Source organism: Antedon mediterranea, chromosome 1 (assembly GCF_964355755.1).
Source record: "Antedon mediterranea chromosome 1, ecAntMedi1.1, whole genome shotgun sequence".
Lineage (NCBI taxonomy): Eukaryota > Metazoa > Echinodermata > Crinoidea > Comatulida > Antedonidae > Antedon > Antedon mediterranea.
Genome location: NC_092670.1, coordinates 24,874,951 through 24,896,454, shown reverse-complemented (window position 1 = coordinate 24,896,454; position 21,504 = coordinate 24,874,951). Strand labels below are relative to the sequence as shown.

Sequence of the window (21,504 nt, the reverse complement as noted above, 5' to 3'; positions counted from 1 at the left end):
AGTGTTACATCATTGTATCCAAATAATAATTCTTTTTGTGATCCTATCTTCATCAGTTCCTTACCACTATAGATGTCAAACATGAACACACATTCAGTATTCCAATCTGCTACATAAATAACATTTGATGCCTCATCTATGTGAATGCCTTGTGGGGTTTCTAATACACCCTTACCAATGGATTTGATCACATGACCATTCATATCACATACTTGAATGCATTCATTACCGACATCACTGAATGCTATGTTGTTATTCTTCATTTTGTACATTCTGTAAACTTGCACATCTTCTGGTAGAGTAATTTTATCTATGTATTTTCCTGATTGTTTGTATTTGTGAATTTCATTCGTACCAAAAGAAATTAGCAAGCAATCATCATCACATTTGACTAGTCCCATAGGCTTCTTATCAACTTTAAAATAAGTTACTTGTCCTTCCCCCTCTATTTTGATGGCAAGTGGTGATTGTTTGATTGGTTTCCCTTTGAAATACACATTTAATGTACAGATTCCTAGATTATTGCATACTCCTCTTATAAAATAATAATTGTTATCTTGTTTAACATGACCAATGTTGTATTTTCCTGTTGAATGTGTCCATGTTGCTTTCAGTTGACTTAAACCAACTTTATGTGATACATTAATTCTGGCAATAATTGGTTGACTTTGTGTCACACATTCAGGACCTTCTAGAATCAGATCATCAGCTGTAATGGGGGTAACATGTCCAATATCGCATTGTTTCAGCAAATCAATTGTGAATTTATTTCCAAAGAAGTTAATTTGTCCACTGTCATTTTGCCTGATTTCTTTAATTTCTTTAAAATTATTAATTTGATCCTTCAGTGTATTCAATGCAATCTCACTTGACATCATAGCAGTTGCTGGCTCACTCTTTAGTGACTGATTAAGAAAACTCATATTTGTATTTAAATCTGACTTGATTTTATTCAGTTCATTTAGTTGCAGATCATTTTCGATTTTTTCATTTGTGAACTTTTCTTCAACCTTTGTCTTCATTTTGTCTGTTTTTTCCTTCATTATTTTTACCATTTCTTCAAACTGTTCATTGATACTTTTTAAACTTGCATTTTTACTTTCTTCTAATTTCATATCATTTTCTGTAACTACTCTGATTCTATTTTCTAGTTTTTTAAGGCATTCATTTGCAGTGTTCTTAAATTTTTCTGCAGTTCCTTTAAATATTTTGAATGCTGAGACAATGTCGATTGGTTCATGGTTTGCTCCCTTTGCATGGTCCACTATTGCACATTTCCAGCATATTGGTACTTTACATTTTGTACAATACAACTCCAGTGGTTTTTTATGAGTGGAGCATAATGGTGGATGTAAATTAGCAAATTGTTGTTTATTCATTAATTGCACTTCTCCTGCAGTAAGTAGTGTATGACTTGCCAATATTGGCAACATTTTGTGATGTTTACTACATGCGGAACACAAGTAATGTCTGCATTCCTTACAGTAGTATGTCACCTGTTCTGTTGCTTCACAAACACATTTCACTTGTTCTTTCTTCTTGAATTGCTCAGTGATTTCTAGCAGGTTATTAACAAATGTATTTGGTGGAAGCTTTTCAAGCCCACCATCAGGAATGGGATGCCACTTGCGACAAATCGGGCATGATAGCTTTCCATGATTTGATTTTACCCATTTCTCTAGACATGCTAAACAGAAGCTGTGCAAACAGGCAATTGATCTTGGATTACGTAGTGTTGCAAGGCATATGCTGCATTCCAACAGCTTCTCATCTATACTTTCAAGAAACAGACTTAAATCACTTTCACCAGTAGCCATTGTGAAACCTGCAATAACTAAAATAAACATTTCATAGTGAAGAGCATTGAAGCTTTACTAAAGTGATATACTTATGTAGTTCTTTTAGTGACTCTTGGAAGGTTGACATTGTGTGTGTCGACCTTAAGCTCTGTCTACACTATCAAACTAATTTGACAAAAAAAACCTCTTTGCTGCAACGAAACATACTCTTTTGCTTTATATGCAGACATTCTACCATTAAACCCCAGAAGTTATAAAGGTAGGATGTATGTCATGGGGAAATTTCTCCGATTGATCAAAATTAAAACGGTACTGGGCTTAGTCTACTAGTGTTCCAGCTCCCAAAAGTCATCCATTTGTAGAAGCACTAATAATTAATAATAAATGTGATGAGAATAATTAATAACAAATATCAGATATCTACAGTAGTATGTATAGCATGGTAAAACCAAACAGCTAATACACGCAACAGAGATCATAATTGATGTACCCTCATTTTGGAGTGTATTAAATCACAAGCTGGATCCAAAGAGATACTTTATGTATGAATAATTTGTATTAGAGAAACTAAATATATATATTAAAAGTTTCCTTACCTTTCAAATATATTTGTTGCTAAATATTTGACAATCTTGAAGATGATGCTGACGTGGCAGTCCACTGTATAATATATTGATATAAATGAAGACAAAACAATTCTTTGAAGAAATAGCACCGGTTTTTCCCGAATCAATATCAACGCTTTAATACTATTGGTTGTCTTATAATGGCTAATGGCGGTATGACTACAAACAATAGATGCTGCTTTTATACAGAATGCGTGATAGATTCTGTTGCTATGGAGACATCTTGAATAGAGGAATAAAATGGTGTACAGTCATGTGTAAAATACATATAGTTATTAAAACTCTGTAACGTGAAGGCATATGAGAACAGTTTGTTACTTATTTGCATTCATCATCACTGAATAATTTTTAATTTATTATACTGTACAATTTTTTAAAGATCTCTTTTTAATTGAAAGTTGAGCTCGATAAGCATGTAGTTTCCTTTTTTCTCCATCCTTTTTGTCCATATTTCATTCTGTCATATTATGCTTTTTATTATTTATTATTAATTTTCTTATAGAAACTTGAGAATATTGAGTTTACATTTTAGGCAGCTAATAATGACACTGATAATATCATACTGTATATATTAAAACTGAGTCATTTTACTTAAACCATGTTGATCACAAATCATAGCAGTGAAATCAGGTTGGCGAAATACATGATCCTCCTGGAAGGCTTTTGTAAGAGGCGTAAGAAACGTGATGCAAGGGCGTTCATTAAAAATATCTTGGTTTCCTATAAAATCGGGAAACATTGTTGCAAAAAAAAGTAATGTTAGATTATCAGTTTCCTGGACTTTGTATATCATTCAAAAACAGCAATTAGCATTGAGTTCCTGTCAAAGTTTTTTAAAACAATTTGGCATTTTGACTAGAATGGTCATGGAAATTTACTGTTAAAAAACATTATAGCACCATCTTTCAATTTAACCATGTTTTTGTATTCTTTTCTTAATCAGCTCCTGATGATCCACCACAAGGAGTTGTTGCATCTGCAAGATCTACAACTGAAATTAGCATGGAATGGCAGGTAAGAAGAGGCTGTTCAGTCTCACACACTTAAATAATTTTGTACAAATCGTTAAAAACATATAAATATAGATGATAAAAAAACATTAATGTTTAAAATTAATATTAAAATATTTATAACCAGATGGCACAAAAGAACACTAAAAACAATTGCTAAGAGCAGCAGAGGGCCTGGGTCAGCCAATTTTATTATTTTCAAATGTTTTCCTTTGAGAAATATTCATTGTTGGATTGTTTGTCTTTTGTAATGATACCAAATTAAAAAGAGGTAGTGATTACACTTAATAAGCTCTCTTTACACTATCAAACTAGTTTGACAACAAAAAAGTATGATGTGCCCAAATAGGGTAGTAATATGACATCATCATGTCCATACATGGACACATCACATTTTTTTGTCAACATAAAGTTTGATGGTGTAGACAGAGCTTTAGATCTTGAAGATTCTAGTGTACATTTATTTGTCTTTTTCAAAGGCTCCACCGAGTGAAACATTAAATGGAATACTACAAGGTTACAACATACGTTATCGCCTACAAGGTTATTCACACCCATACAAGACATTGAACATCAGCACGCAAACTTCATACGTGCTGACAGACCTCATCACGTGGAGTGTGTATGGGATAGAAATCGCTGGCTATAACCGAGCAGGGATTGGAGCGTATAGCAACGTAGTGACTGTGCGCACATTGGAAGGAATTCCAACACAAGCCCCGCAAGAAGTCAATGCGTATGCTGTAAATTCTACATCAATCCGTATGGAATGGAAAGCACCTGATCCGCAAACACTCAATGGAATCAACCAAGGATATAAGGTAAGAAAACAAATTTCCTTCATAAATTCTTAATAGCTGCAAATTGTTTTGTTTGACATTTTTATATAAAGTATCTAACATATATAGATGATGTCCCTAATAAAAAAAAAATCAGAATACATCCTTTTATTTATTGTTGTTTTTAAACATATACAATTTTTTCCTCAAAGATGCTAGCATGGTTGACCAATCAGGAAGACCAAGTGACAATTGTTGATGTTGCCATAGATACAGTAAATGAACAACAGGTTAGCTATCTTACAATGCTCAAGAAATACACCAATTATGAGGTAGCAGTGAAATGCTATACAACACCAGGTGACGGACCCTTGAGTCAACCAATCAGAGTGCTAACCATGGAAGACAGTAAGTTGTCATTTGATTTGATTAAAGATATTAACATACTATGTGATGGACTTGTGCCAACCAATCCGTGAGATAGTAAGTTTGTTAATTTGTAATGATTTCATTAAATGTCCCTTTTTTGTTGTATTTATTAATTAGGGACCATACCACAGCTTAATATCATTGGTTTTTAAATCTATCGGTTCCTTTGGAAGGTTTTTCCATTAGGTTTAGTTTTCTGGAAAAAACAACATATTTATGAATTTATTAGATATAATGTTAGAGTCGTTTTAGAAATATGTGTGCAAATGTATGTATGTAAGTATTCTGTTTTCTTACCAGCTCCTGGACCTGTTGGTGACCTGTCTTTTACTGATGTGTACGACACTTCCTTGATTGTCACATGGCAGCCTCCAAGTGAGCCAAACGGAGTCATTACATGTAAGTATAAAGACCAATTTACACAGACAAGTAGTAATAAGCGATAAACGCTATACACTAATATAGAGCCTATGTTATTTTTATGATCGTTTATTCAAAATGTGGAGCGGACGGGTGGTTGAGCGGAAACACTCTCAGGATAATACAGATTCTACGTGGGACAATCATGCAGTTTTCCTTTTACTGCATGTATGTGTAAATTGACCTTTTATTGTTCGTTATACTACATTTAATGCCAGTACCAAATATTAATATTTGTGAAATTTACTTGGTTTTAGCCTATCAAATTGGCTGGTTGGAAGTAGGCAACCCGTTTGTATCTGAACAACGGACTGAAGAACCAACCTCCAATAAGACTGAAATTGCAGGTCTCACCGCCGAAACCCTGTACGAGATTACTGTAACTGCTTGGACAAAAATCGGTCAGGGGGAGAGGTCATCTGCTACTATTAAGTCAGGAGTTCCACCAGGTAGGTTGGGTGAAAAGATTCATTTGTAAATAATGTATTAGGTGTAAAATGTGAACCTGTTAGGCAATCTTTTAGGCATATTCAAATGGACATTGGCTTGTAAATGTAAAAATATTTTTTTACATTTCAGAACCTCCGATGCCTCCAATGAACTTAGCTATCTCAAATGTCCAGCCAAGGTCAGTGTATATCCAATTCAACCAGGGCTACGACGGTAAGACCAGTATCCGTAAGTGGACAACCGAGGCTCAGATTGGCTTCAGTCAACAGTGGGTGGTCATATACGAGCATAGAGATCCAGAATCAACCGGTTATACTGTCCCGAACCTGACTCCATACACAACGTATCGCTTTAGAATTATCGCCACGAATATCGTTAACTCTAGTGCACCTAGTGAGTCTTCATCATCCACACAAACCCATCAAGACAGTAAGTACAGTATACAGTTGTAAAGTTATATGTATTGTTTCAGATGAGATTCTGTTTGGTGGGTTGGGTGTGTGGGGTGAGTGGAGTTGTAGCTTGGTAGTTATGATGCTTGGCTACCAATCTAAGAGTCCTGGGTTCAAGTCCTGTCATATATCAGGATTTTTTCTCATGACAATTTGCAACTCCACTCCCAAAGACTTGTAATAAGTCTTTGTTTATGTAGAGCATCTTGTGTATATGTTTGACAGGAGAGCCACCTTTGAGAGAAGGACAGTGATTGAGTTCACTTGTGGTTATCCTTGACAATTTGCCTAAAAATTGAATAATAAAAAAAAAAGAATAAAAAAGAATCTAATTATTGGTTTTGTAAATAGCATTAAACTGTAAAAAATCGAATGTATTTTTAAACCTTTAAATAAGGTATAAAAAGAATGTAATAACCCCTAGCTATATGTATCCACTTGTAGGTATTAAGGGTGTAACAACACAACACAATACAATGTTACCTGAACAATATCTTTGCTTATGATATCTTCTTTATTTTCCCCCTCAGATCCGTCTGTGTACCCACAAGGAGTTGTTATAAGGTCCTACAGTGAAACGTCTTTAAGGGTCAGATGGGTGGTATGTAATTTTTTTTTTTTACTATAAATAAATTTATATACATTTTGAAATTGCTTTAAATATTCTTAGAATGCAGCAACCAAAATTTTAACACATTCAAAGGATTTAAGTAAGCTAATATTTCATGTTGAACTGACATCAACTGAAATAGAATTAAAATATATTAAATTGTATAAAGATTGTATATAATGGATTGATAAAACGATATATAAGATGTCATAAATGAAATATTTGAAAGATTTCACCTGTTATAAATTAATTCATAATACCATATTTTATATTTTAATACCATATTTTATGTGTGAAATTTTCTAACTTAAAATATTACATTCTTGAGTGACTCTAAAATTATTATTAAACGTCTAACATGTTTTGTATTTAAAATGTAAAAAATATTTATTCATACTACATAGTTTAATTGATGTATCAATGACTTAATGAAATGCATGTTATCAATTATTATATCTTATATATATCTATATAGGACAGCAAAATTCACATTTACAATACTTATAATTAGATAAACAGATTGCATGACGAATAAAGACTAGTCATGATTTTTGTACACCACGTGTTGCCAAAACAAAGTTAAGAATACCTCTACATTTCGGTTGTTATGCTACAGCCGTCTTCAGATTCAGTATTAATAAAAGACTAAAACATTTTTAACAAGGGTTTTGTACAAAAATACAAAAATTCTTAAACCTAGGTTGAGTCCAAATTCAAAATTGACATAAAAATATTGTATTTAAAACCTCTTTAAAATGACGCAACTGTATAGTTAGTAATAATACTACTACTATATATTTCATCTTTTTATGAGATATGTGTCACCCTCTGTATGAGTGACCTATTTAATAAATCCTAAAGTAGGCTATGCCTTCCATATGTATTGCTGTGTCAATTGCATATTTATAATTAAAGTTCTGTGACCAAGCAATACACATTATTTATTGAAATATGAATAATATTTCATTACCGTATATTACCAAGTATTAGTCCTAGGGGACTTAGGTTAGAAATTTAGTGAAACTTAAGAGAGTGGGGTTATACTTGGGTATTACTTTGGAAATACTCTTCTGAAAACAAACCGTAATTAGGGGGTGGGGTTATACTTGGATAGTGCCTAGAAAATACTCTTCTAAAAGCCAACAGTAATTAGTGGGTGGGGTTATACTTGATCATGGGACTATCATTCTTCAATTATAAAGTATTAAAATTGGGTGATAATGTGTTCCTGTTTACTGTCAACATATTATTTTTATTTAAATTATTTCTTCGCAGCCATTACTTGATGAACAATGGAACGGCGTTCCTCTAGGTTACAAAGTCCAATGGCGATTGTCAAGTGACAATGACACTGCTCCTTCTGAATACAACGTGCCAGATCCTTATGGACGCGAGATGATTATTCCGAACCTGCAGGAATGGACGGCGTACACTGTTGTAGTGTTAGCATATAACAAGATTGGAAATGGACCAACAAGTCCAGCACAGACACAGAGAACCAGCGATACAGGTAGGTTGTAATCAAAACAAGCAAAGTGATGCAGCCATATTACTGCATGTGGTTCTCCTCTATGGTGATGCACTTTTGACTACATTGGAGTTGACTCTCTAGTTATATAACCTCTTTGGTTTTTAATTGATATAAAAAATAATATGTTATGGTTTCCTTCCTCTATTTGTATCATTGTTCGTCTTTTTTTGACAATAAAAATATACCTGAAATATATTATGCAAATATTTGATTACAAATTATATTTTTTAAAAAATGTAGAGGCAATAACCTGAATGTAGTATTAATTCAGATGTTCCAATTGAAACATATCTATGCAGTGTATATATCTTTATTCATATATACAATAGATATGAATAAACCAATACAAACATACATTTAATGCATTTCAGTGTACTAGGTGGAATCTGGTTAAACACAATATTAGCCAAGTGCATTTCCTACAAACATTAGCAAATCATAACAACTAGAGCATAAGATAATTAAATTGCTTGATCTTTGCTTTCCCGCTAATCGTATTTCCCCTGAAGGCTATAACCCTCATTTATTTACACTGGTATCAACAACAAATTGATAGTGAAATTAATTTTTCTGTAAAGAATTAAATGAGATCCATCTTAATGACGAATGTTAATACACCTATCTCTTTATTTCGTCATGCTTGACCTAGTTTGAGAATTACATTTTAAACTCCACGTATCTGTATATATTTTGTTAAGTATGTTTTTATTCACAAATTCCCAGACCTACACAGGGATGTTGTTCCCTGGTTCTCTGCACAAACAAAATAACTTTTAGAAAATACAATGTAAATATATGATAAAATATAAAATTTTTACATGATATCAATAAAAGCATAAAAATATTTATGAAAATATTTATTATACAAAATTTGTTTAATAATAATCTTGATTTGACTTTTGGTATCCATTTATGACATGATGCTTTTTTTCTTGTGTCCGTATGGATAAATTCTTCCCCACTTCAAGTACCGTACTTAATTATAATTGTTGACACGCTTCATTTGCTTTTATTAGCAACAAAGTTTATAAGAAGACAATTCTATGTAAAGTTCTGCCATCATCATCATGTTCAATTACATGGCTGGTTAAGTTTATTTCCCAAGAAATTTTGGTTAATTAGTCATATTCTGTACTATCTAGAAACCATCCTGTAGAATTTTCTCCGCAGATGAAATTTGAATGACACGGTTAAATTTAATAACACATTACTGTGAAAGGAAGCACCACCGTTTGTTTGTTTTATCTTTATACTGGGTGACCTCTTCAGTCAAAGACTGATCTCCCAGAGGGCCCAGTTGGTGATCAGTGGCTGTGATGTACTAATACACCGGGGTAACCCCCTACTCGTCTCGAAAGATGTACTAGGTTCTTTAAAGTGCACACGAGCAAGTTGTGTACACTGGACCTACGGTTTATAGTCCTTATCCGAGAAGACTCGTTCTACCACCAGAACCATGGAGTGAGTGAGCCTCGAACCCCTGCCAATGTTATGGCTACGTGATTACGGTTCCACTGTCTTAACCGCTCGGCCACTCACTCACACTACCGTGGAATAAGTGCACTTGATTCTAAACCGTTTAATTAAAAATACCATTTATTCTATATAAATAATATCCCCTCATGACACCCCAAAAAGTAATCTCATTTGTATGGTACGAAGCGCATTTATGATTGTGTAATGCTATGCTTGGTTTGTGTAATGCTATGCTTGGTTTGTAATGAACATTATTCAATGAAAAGTATAAGACATTCTGAGGGCGATCCGAGTATAGTGACTGAAACATAAAAAATATCAAAATATTTATTTATTCATGTATATTTTACAGTACCAAGTGCTGGTCCAGAGGGTGTGCAAGCTGTAGCATATAACTCCAGTGGTATGCAAGTCTCATGGGGCGATGTACCGGCTGATGAGCACAATGGACAGATTCTGGGCTTTAAGGTATGTTTGAAACTCACCTTTCCTCATGGTTATGTGAAGCTGTACCCAGCTGTAGGATCTCCAGTTATCACTGTTGTATAGTGTCTCATGTCCATGTTAGAAAAGTTTTTCTGCATGTCAAATGAAACTAATCAGTTTAAAGAAAAATTTTCTCTGTGAAATAACATTACACCCATTGCATGTTTTTTTGTAACAATTTATAATTTGTGTTTGTCTATTTTTAGGTGATCTATTTTGAGACATCAAATCCAACAAATTCATATGCTGTAGATGTTGCTGGTTATGACACCAGGTTGTTGCTATTAAGCGACCTGCGTGGATTCACACAGTATAGCATACAGGTTTTAGCATACACAAGGATTGGAGATGGAACACCAACTAACACTATACAAGAAACCACATTTGAAAATGGTAAGGCGTTTCCTGCAGAACTCAACATTACTGTATTTTCCTAAGAAAAATACAATTTAGGATTTTTGATTTTATTTATTTTCATTTATTTAATTTCAACAATTTTTTTGTGAGAGTGGTCCATGAAACAAGAGTCTTTCTCTTTACCGTTTAAATTTAATTCTAGGCAGCAATATTAAACAGTGAAATATAACGGACAACATAAATGAAAAATAAGCATGCATCTTTGTTTCTTGCTGAATTAAGTAATAACAACTCGCTTTGGTTACTTCTAGATTGCTCAAGGGCCCTTATTGCTTGTAATTATTAGTTGTTGTTTGATGGATTGCAATATGTATCTTACATGAAAATTCATCAATATATTTAGGCCATTTATATATCAAGAATCGTAGCTATCCCTCTAGGACAACTCCTGTCCTAGAGGGAAAAGTGATTTCTTAGAATGAAATAAAAAATATGTATTAGAATTTTTTTTTACATTTTTATTCTTAAGTCTTTGGGAATGGAATTGTTTTTGGTCATGAGAAAAAATCCTGACTTCTGCCAATTATTTTTTAAATAACAACTATATTCTTTAATTTTAGTTCCTGGACCACCTACTAATGTTCTATTTCCAATTGTAACCATCAACTCTGTTCGTGTGGAGTGGGACCCTCCGTCCGAACCTAATGGAGTTATACGTGGCTATGAAGTTGGCTACCGGCTGGAGAGTGCGGATGAGTTGGCGCTTGTAAACATTGATGTTGGAAGTCGACGTTACTACGTGAAAGATGGCTTAACAGCTAATCAGATGTATATATTTGCGGTGACAGCAAGGACAGATCTTGGGCTGGGGACTTCAGCTCAAGTACGCGTATTCACAACGAATGATAGATGTATGTTGATTGCTTTTCTACAATCTTTATTAAATAGTTACGAATACACAAACAGCCTTGTTACTATTTTTTATTTTCTATTATTAATAGTTGATCTTTTTTTTTTCTAGCCGTTCCTGGAAAGCCATCTAAACCTATAGTAGACCAAGCTAATGTCCAAAGTCGTAGTGTTCCAATCACTTGGCAAGCTAACAATAATGACCGCTCACCATTACGAAGTTACACCATCCAAGTCAGTAAATCTGGAAGTGTATTCACTGATCATATTATGAACATTGATCCATTACTGACTGCTTACAATGTCAATAAGTAAGTTGTTATCTTGCAGAACACACTCAATTCTAATGACCTCTTTGGTTTCACTTATAAAAGACAAAATTGGAAAAATTTAACCAAAATCCTATTGTCTTTGTTGCTTTACATTACAATTTTTACAGGTAAATAATTATTTTTTAAATTCAATGGGGTTAAAGGTAATAATTATTATGTGACATTAAAATATCATATTCAAAAACAAAAAAAATCTATTTTTTTTCAGGACAAACATATAGACAAAACTAGATTTAAATACAATAATATCAATTTTTTGTTCAATTTAGCCTGGTGCCTTACACAAACTACAAGATTCGTTTACAAGCCCATAATGACATTGGGGCCAGTGCCTACAGTGATAGTTCTAGTGTTGTTACAACTAGGCAGGCCAGTAAGTATTATTAATATTTAAACTAGATAGTCTGGGTATAATTTTTCCAGAGGGTTCATTAAGTAATTTTGAGCATAACCCTCAATCATCAGTATAGTGTGTGTGGCTTTGAATTGAGATAGAAATATATATATAGTATATGAATAGAAGGCAAAAGAACACCGCTTGAAGATAAATAAAATGATGTATTTCAGAATGCCTGTCAGTTGACACAATGTATGATAATTCTTTAGTTGTCTTGTCTAGATGTAGGTTGATCTAATACATTCAAGTTTGAGCCATCAATCACATCACTTGATAATGATTGGCAGGTAGTCGCATAGCCTGTCAATCATTTGTGCCATGGTGTCGGGTTTTGCCTAATAACTTTAGGTAGTGTTGAAATATTGGATTCTGACACAATATTTATTTTATTGCATGAATTATGTATAAAATATCTCAGTATTTCATCAGATTTAAGTGTAGAATATTTTGTAATATGTATATTAATCCAAAGGCAAATTATTGAAAAAATGACAATGCTTTGGGTATCAGTGGCTGGATCTCAATGAGATAAAAAATAAAATAAGCAAAAAGATAAATCAAAACGATAAAGTAAAACAACAAGAAAAATTAGCAATGCAATATGTATATTAAGATTGATAGAAATCACAGTTGCGAACAGACTGTAAATAAGGCAATTATTTTTTATTTAGCCGTCAGCATAGTAAACAAATTATAATTGAGTACTGTGTGCTGCAATTGACAGGTGACCTATTTATTTACCTTGAGGGTTTTTTTTTTCATTCTTCATACTCTGATGAGCAGTAAGGTAAAATATTGAAGTGGAACATCTCATGTTTGTTGATACACAGTGTTAATTAAACTGCAACTATTTGAAATTTAATTGTAGAATATTTTAATTCAAAACATCTGTGATTTTAACCTAATGGAATTGTATATGAATAAACTTTTTCCTTCTTTCAGTTCCTGAAGGCAAGCCAACCATTACAGGAGTTATACCCTTTACCCCGACCGCTATTCGTATCACATGGAAGGTATACTTATACTTCTTATTGTAAATAATTAACAAAATAGAATTTCAAGAAAACAAAGTGTAGCATTTCAATGTAGAATGTACTCTTTACAACAACAAACAACTTTATGATGAAAAACAGTTGCTTGTGATTGATCAAATTACTCTACGTCCTTGTTGCATCCTAGTGGAAATGCAAAATATGAACCATTATTTTTTTACTGTGTTCTATCTATTCCTAGACACCCCTAGTCAGATCAGTTTAAATATTCTCCCCATACTCATATACCGTAAATCTACTAATAGTAACCCACACTCTATAGTAACTCCCCTTCTAATAGTCCCCCACCTTATAAGTCAATCTATAATAATAACCCACTACTCTAATAGTAACCCATGGTCACAAAAACTTATGATGCAGCCGTACTTTAAAAATAAGGAGATAATGCATGTTGATCTCGGCAATGGGGGAGGATTAAGTGTTTTTGAGTTTATAATACAAAGTTAAAGTTCAACTAGATTTGTTTATTCGTACCCTAAAAAACAATCAAAGAATAATAACCCAGGGTTACAATTAGAAGATTTACAGTACAATTACTGCAAAATGTCAATGCAAAAAAATAAGCAAAAAGCTAAATCAAAACGATACGGTAAAACAGCCAGAAACATTTGCAAAGCTTTCGGGCAACACTACTCCTTCATCAGTGCAAGTAAGAGTATTTGAATTGTATATTATATTTCTTATTATTTATTTCTAGGCACCCCCATCAGATACCTTAAACGGTCAGCTAAAAGGCTATAGAATTACATTCCGCAAACTTCCAAATGGCGACTTTACCGAAAGAATCGTCCCTGACAAGCAAGCTTCGGAATACGAACTGACAAACTTGGAACGCTATGTCGAATATGAGGTCAAAGTTGACGCATACAATATCGAAGGACATGGTCCATACAGTGTTCCAGAAACTGTTTTCGTTGGAGAAGCAAGTAAGCAACCTACCATTATCATGCTTAATATCCAACCCTCTTCTGTCCATACTTTGGCCCATTGTAATAATAGTTCATTATAATTGTTCATTCTTATATAGGGCATATATTAAGCAAGCTCTCAATGTGCTGCACATTAATACCCCGGTAATTTTTTGGATCAAACACATATGGAAACATACTCTCATAAGAATGCAGCTAGTAATCAGTGCCAAGTTGTATCTTGATCTCTTTGTATTGTCTAAAAAAAAACTAAAACTAAGAAAACTTCCTTTTGGACACTTCACGTAATAAATATTTTTTTTACAATAACCCTTTTAAGAACATGATAGAATGTTATGTAAATGATAAAATAATTCAGATTAAATGTTAAGTTAATAGTAAATGAACTTAGTAATGCATGTGTTTAATGCATGTGTTTAATGCAGTGCGAGATATTACTACTCTACTGCTAAACTTTTATTATATTTACAGTACCGTCTGCCCCACCAACAAATTTGGTTGTTGTAGTTGTTGGATCAGGCGCCCTCAACCTCTCTTGGGTGCCACCATCCTACGAGTCTCAGAATGGTGATCTTCAAGGCTATAAAGTGCGTTACTGGTTACCAGGACAAAAGAACGAGACAGTTCTGTTGAAGACGATTGCTACAACCAATAATTGGATGATGCTAGATGGTTTGATATGCTTCACTAATTATGTGGTACAGATCTCAGGGTTCAATGTCGCAGGTGATGGCCCATGGAGTGAAGAGGCTACTGGCAAAACGGGGCCTGATGGTAATTTTTTTGGGGGTTTTTTGTGTCATAAAAACTATGAGTGGACTGTACTAACTTGCAGCAAAGATTGTTCACCACCTATGTTGAACGTTTTAAAAACCTAGCTCTGGTTCAATATGTACTTGTATCACCATATATGTATCGGAGTAGAACTGGGACACACCTACTAGGGGACACCCCTATCCAAGGGACAAGCCTTTCCAGGGGATACACCTATTCAGGAATATTTTCTCATAAAGCAAACAAGAGCAATATATTTAAAACAGATTCCAATCCCTATTTAAAATGTATGGATAAATATCGATATATATGATTGATGTTATCAATTACTATGTACATTATTTCTTGTAGTTCCCGGCATGGTTGGCAGTATAACATTCAAGACAATACGAATGACATCACTAATTGTTACATGGAGTCCCCCACCCCATCCTTGTGGACAGATACTCGGTTATGAGATCTTCTACCAACAATTGAATTCTATAGCAGGTGAGAACTACAAAACTATAATTTAAATCAACTTTCATCATATGGTCATAAAACAAGAAGATTTTGAAAATGACATTTCCTGCCCTAATTTGATTGTAATTGTGGCAACTACTGTACTGTATATGCCTTTATATATGAAATAGCACAAACGACTAAACTGAAATTAGAATTTTAAGCATTAAAATGCAAGTAACAACATCATCTTTCCTAAACTGATTCGACATTAGCTGGAACAAGCAGATTTACTGCAGTAACTACTTTCTAAAATATTAAATAGTTTCAGCAAATTCTAAGCACATGGCTTTATGTTTCTTTATTACAGGTGAAAGAGCAACTGTGACAAAAAGAACACGAGGAACAGAAAATTCATTATATATTTATGATTTAGAAGAACGCGTGTCTTATATGTTTACAATTAAAGCAAATACGTCCACTGGTTTTGGTGAGGAGCGAAAAGCAGATGTTAAAACTGGACCTCAAATAGGTAATTGAAAATATTTCTGCTTTAGTTGATATTTTTGTCAATACATCTTTTTCACGAAACATTGTTTATCATCGATCGAAGATGTTTTCCATTTCGTGAAAGGTACCATATCAAACATGGCTGCATCGCTGTAAGATTATTAATTTTATATTTTAATAATATTTTACCCTATTCTTGGCCATTTCGCATTATCGCTTTGCCGTTGTCTAGTTATCTCTCCAATATCCCATTTTATATAACACCTATATAAATTCCTGTCATTTGATTGGACGAATGTGGGTCACATGGCGTGCAATAGTACGCACTATTCAACGATCGTTAAATAGTACTTTTTGAAACATTTTTGTGTACGAAAAAAAAACGTCTAGATGTTATATAAAACAAATAATGAATGTTTTGTATTCGTGTAATGGTACAAATAATGGCACTTGGTGAATGATGAAAGGTTATATCAACTCGGCTTTGCCTTGTTGATATAACCTTTCATCATTCACCTCGTGCCATTATTTGTACCATTGCACTCATAAACATTCATTATTTGTATAATAATTTTTTACACAGACAGTAACATTTAACATTTATCAACTTCTACTTGTACCTCTAGGTGCTCCTGATGCTCCTACTGATCTGAACATGGACTCAACGGACACATCTGTTACAATGTCATGGGAAACACCAAGACATCCCGGTGCTTCTGCCCTCTTGGGTTACATAGTTGAGTCACGAGAGGAAGGTAAAAATCATTGCTTAAATTGTAAATATATAAAACAAATTGCAAAGTGGCCTGTATCAAACAAGGTGCAAAACTGTCAGTCCAAATATACACTCTTCCATGCATGGAAATAAAAATTAACCTAGTTGATCTAAACCATTTCACTGCTTCTCTTACTCTGTAATTGAGTGTCCAGCAACAGCTCTACAAATGTTTATATTATTTTTATCCGCTCTATTTGCGACAGGTAAAGACTGGGAGCTTGAGTCGGACAACATTGCTCCCGATGGCACGTCCTACGTTATCTCATACGCGAATCTTAGAAGCAGTACTATGTACGAATTCCGGCTCATGGCTGAGAACAGCGATAGTATAAGTGAACCAGTATCTGACGATGACCCCTTTGCAGTTCCAGGTAAGAATGAACAAATAAATGCTGCATCATCTGTTTATGATCTTGACAAGGACTTTCAATTTTCTGTAAAAATACTGAAAGAGCTCTCAGACGGGTTTTAATACCAACATCTGGCAGTTTAATTTACAGAAATGTTCATTTTATTTAAACCAAATATTATAGCTCATTTCCACAGCATAGCCAATCCAATAATTTGACTGATGTGGCTATACCGGTCACTGAAACTTAGAATCTGTGAACCAATAGTACATGAAACATCTCATAATATTTGGTTTTAAATAAAAGAGCTTTTCTCCAAAATATTATTTTAACTGATGAATTTATTTGAACATACCAGGCATTAATACCATCATTTATTTAGCATACATTGTTTATAGCAATACAGCATTGTTAGTGAATAAATTTATAAACTAAGTGGCACTGTTTTTGTTTTTCCTTTTTTCTACTATTCAGCCTGTATAACAGGTACTGCCAATTTATATTGTTTCATTCAGTTTATGGGTTACATAATAGACATATATTTCAATACATAGTATTAAAATTTGTGCATGTTTTTAACCCCTACTTTAAAATCTACTTCATACCACATTTAATTCTTTTTGTTATAGAGGTTAGGTAGGTCATTTTAATGAAGGCTTATAGCCATAATACCTTAGTGTATGGGATTAGACTAATACTTTGAGAAAATAGTTGATAAATATATTCTCGATTAACATATTTATTTTAATGTGCTAAGTTGGTTAAAGTATTTTGTAGAATTGCAAATTATTCTTTAATAGTAATTATACTGTAGTAATTGATAGTAATAGGTGATAATTATACTGAACATAATAGTTTTAGTTTTGGAGACTTATTCAAAATTTATTCGACATTCAAAATATCCTTCTCCGCCCCTAATCTAACCTCTTTAGAATCAAGATAGAAGGAAACCCAAAGACAGAAAAAAACCTAAATCAAATCTCAAGAATGTTTCTTTGCTACTAAGTTTTTAACTTAAACTAACAGTTTATTAAATTCATATATTTATTTATAGTGATCTTAATTATTGGTTCACTAATGATTGTGAGTATCATATTTGGCAGTCATTCTTAGGTGTACTTTTTGTTTATTTAGTACAGTCTCGTGGTCAAAATCTTTTATAATCTAGTCATTTAATAGCTTTTATGAACAGATAGAAAAAAAATACACAGAAATCATTAAAACAAAGTAGAAAAAAGCATTGTAATTTGGTCAACTAATGACTCACAATATATGCAATAGAATTTCATTAAAAGTTTAATTGTTCTTTAATTAATTTGCAGCCACAGGTACTGTTGTGTTCTACGAGGAGTGGTGGTTTCTTGTTATTGTGGCGTTAGTTGGTTTTATTATTGTTATCCTCGTGGTCGCTACACTATGTATGGTTGGTAAAAGCAGAAAATATGTTGGTAGGTTTTACAATTCTATTTTCTTTAATTACTGTATATGGCCGGGTATCCTACTGGGTCTTGTACGAAATATTGTGAACATTTAAGAGGAGGAATGCATTAATAATAGAAGGGAGTCTTTCAGTATGTACATACTTATAGCCTAAATTAGTTGGAGGAATTAATTTATTTCTCAAATTATTATTAAAATAATTAATTGTCTTTAAATTGTCTTAATAATATCTAATCGTATTGTTATTTTGAAATTAATAAATAATAAGTATAATATTCAACATTATTTATTTACAGATAAAAAGGTTCATCGTAATGTTTTGGATGAGTCTGTGACTAATATGGAAGACAACAGCTTTACAGCCTTTGAATTAAGCAATAGTAGACGTCAAAGTGGTCGGAGGTCGCAGCACAGGGCCAAAGGAAGGGGTACATCATATTCAAAGTAAGATTGTTGTTTAATGCTGCCCAATGAACGGTTGGCAAACTAGATTGGTAGCCATTGTATAGTTTACAAAGCATCTTGTTTTTTTAGATAAACATATACTGTATTTATTCAAGTAAACACCCACGCCCCGGGGGAGTTTAAATGCCCCACGCCCTGGGGCGTTTATTCAAATAAATGCCGCACGCCCTGGGGCGTTTATTCAAATAAACGCCCCACGCCCTGGGGCGTTTATTCAAATAAACACAGTATTATCTAGTTTCGATAATTAGAAATTTCTTTGCATATACAATACCAAGATTTAGTAAAGTTACTATATAAAGCTACATAAATGAGATTACAATGGTTTATACTAAATAAATATGGTAACTATTAAAAATATTCTGGTCTTTCCTTGTCTTGTCAGAGCTCCTCCTAGACCCAGTCCAGGAAACATCCATTATTCTGAAGAAGAAGAAAGTAAACATTATGAAAACGTGCAGAGGACTGTACCGCCGCCTCCGGCATTTGAGACGCCACCCGATGATTTTAGCAGCGTCACAGAAAAACCCTCCGAACTTGATGAAGATTCAGAAGATGAAACACAAGTAAGTAGTGGTTCATTTACAAATTATTTGAAATGAATATAATTGAAATCCATTGCTTTTATAGTGGTTTCCTAATACATTATACTACTAAGTTTAACACTAAAAATGGATTTAATAGTACACTAAAAATGGATTATTACATTTAAGAATGAATTAGTATACTAAAAGCTAATTAGTATGCTAAAAACTAATTAGTACGTTTAGTACACTGAAAACTAATTATTAAACTTATATTGAATAGTGTACTAAAAACTAATTCATATGCTAAAAACTAAGAAAACTAAAAAGGAATTGGTATACTTGATTCTAATTAATATACTAAACAAAATTATTGGGCTTTAATCTGAATAAAGTATGCAAAACAGTTGAACTATAGATTTTATCTTAATTTATTGTGGCAAATTTAACCTGCCAAGTGACCAAGTTGTCGTTTTCTACTGTATGTTTAGTTTTAAAATATAGAAATGTTTTAAATTCAATTCCAAATGTCATAAATTCTCGCTAATTTGCACAAATCAAGTGTTCTGATAGATAGATAGATAGAAATCTTTCTTTATTCTGGATATTCATTCAATATTTGTACATTGTTCTTCCTTGAAGTCCAGTTAACACTTACAAATTACAAATATAAACAATAAAAATGGAAAATTATGAAAATGTTTTTAAATATTGGAAATGGTTCTAAATAAAAAATTGATTAAAAATAAATTCTGTACTAATGAATCATTTTACGTGTGCTCTTTTTCAAGACTATTTTACAACAAGAGCTGTCCACTTTTATATGATTTAGTAAGTGAACTAAAAGGCAAGTGATCTCACTTCAACCAACGACCGCTTTGCATTCTTTATTAGATTCTAATTGGGTGATTCAAGTTCATTTATTTGGTTTTAATTTTTTTTTTCTAATTTCATTTACATTCATGGACTATTAGTGATTATTATAGAATTCTTTTAATGAGCTTTTAATTTGCAAGGCCTGTGAAGATTTGACTCCAGCCTTACAATAAATACTTGGTTAATCAACCTAAGCTTTGAATGAAAATCGTTAGATTAGTTTTTTTTTAATTTTTGCCATTTTTTAATACCATTTTTTATTAGATGCTAATAAATATTTTAGGATCATCAATAGTATGTAAAAAAACAAAAATAGATTTTTCCACTTTTCAAGAAATTAAATCCTGAAAGTGCCAGTTTGAGAAACACTAAAAAATTCCACTTTTACGAGTTAAATATTCATCCATGGGTATGCCATTTTAATGTCATCTTAGGCTCTCTATATCTTGCCAAAAACCAAGAATAGAGTCTGCTTAAATGAAAGAAATTTGGCTTGGGAAGGAAGGTACAGTCAATCGGTATTCTGGTTGACCACCAACTGGTCATCGGTCACTGGCCCTTCTGGTTTTAGTGCAGTTTAGATCCAAGATTATTTATTAACTGGACCAAAATGCTTGTATAATAATAGATAACTCAAATGCAAACACTTTGCATGTTATTGCTGCAATAAAAGTATACATTTTTTTTTCCCATTTTTGTTTCCGCTATTCACCAGAGGTCTTCGGTTTATACTATGGTAAATGTTAAAAATGTTTTACAACAAATTTTGAAGTATTTTAGCTTTTGTTTTATGTAAAGAATAATTGTGAAGAAAGCTTGTATTTGAATTTGTACTTAATATTAACAAATAAAATAACAACTAATGATAATTAACAAATATATAAATTATGAAAAGTCAATTGAATTAATATTTTTGTTAAAGCTGCCCTTTTGATAATGATAAAAGTAGAGTAGAGCATCTATGAAAGAAACTTTTGAGACTCAAAAAAGCGACTTCTTAACACTGGTGTCATTTCAATAGAGGTTGGCCCAAAGGATGCATTCTTCTTGCATAAAGTTTACTATATTTGTCCATATTAAAGAAAACAAAAACATTGTAAAATTTATACAATATCAAATCAAATCTGTAAATTTATGGAAAACAAATTTCCATTTATTCCACTTTCTTTTACAATTTTTAAAATAATAATTCCACCCAACCTTCCTATGGTTTTATTTGAAACTTTAATATCGTCTTATTTTCTTCATTTGATAACAAGAAATTTTAATTATATTTATTTTTACATTTTGTTTTACTAATAA

General features: G+C 32.7%; 1 protein-coding gene across 4 annotated transcripts in view; it reads left to right on the top strand.

The window, feature by feature from the left end:
• Positions 1–21,504, top strand: part of LOC140063528 (protein sidekick-2-like) — an 85,404-nt gene that overhangs the window by 60,854 nt on the left and 3,046 nt on the right. For 2 of the 4 annotated variants that reach the window (XM_072109888.1, XM_072109886.1), the window contains 24 exons: positions 3,369–3,439; positions 3,915–4,256; positions 4,427–4,622; positions 4,944–5,042; positions 5,321–5,512; positions 5,643–5,942; positions 6,496–6,566; positions 7,851–8,085; positions 9,935–10,050; positions 10,275–10,461; positions 11,046–11,336; positions 11,447–11,645; positions 11,936–12,039; positions 13,006–13,076; positions 13,813–14,041; positions 14,516–14,818; positions 15,170–15,307; positions 15,630–15,791; positions 16,396–16,524; positions 16,751–16,918; positions 18,220–18,345; positions 18,634–18,781; positions 19,188–19,368; positions 20,918–20,938. In XM_072109888.1, the coding sequence (XP_071965989.1) occupies positions 3,369–3,439; positions 3,915–4,256; positions 4,427–4,622; positions 4,944–5,042; positions 5,321–5,512; positions 5,643–5,942; positions 6,496–6,566; positions 7,851–8,085; positions 9,935–10,050; positions 10,275–10,461; positions 11,046–11,336; positions 11,447–11,645; positions 11,936–12,039; positions 13,006–13,076; positions 13,813–14,041; positions 14,516–14,818; positions 15,170–15,307; positions 15,630–15,791; positions 16,396–16,524; positions 16,751–16,918; positions 18,220–18,345; positions 18,634–18,781; positions 19,188–19,368; positions 20,918–20,938 (4,079 nt within the window). Of the gene's footprint in view, positions 1–3,368; positions 3,440–3,914; positions 4,257–4,426; positions 4,623–4,943; positions 5,043–5,320; positions 5,513–5,642; positions 5,943–6,495; positions 6,567–7,850; positions 8,086–9,934; positions 10,051–10,274; positions 10,462–11,045; positions 11,337–11,446; positions 11,646–11,935; positions 12,040–13,005; positions 13,077–13,812; positions 14,042–14,515; positions 14,819–15,169; positions 15,308–15,629; positions 15,792–16,395; positions 16,525–16,750; positions 16,919–18,219; positions 18,346–18,633; positions 18,782–19,187; positions 19,369–20,117; positions 20,174–20,917; positions 20,939–21,504 lie in introns of all 4 variants that reach the window. The other 2 variants (XM_072109889.1, XM_072109887.1) reach the window with 2 other exon arrangements.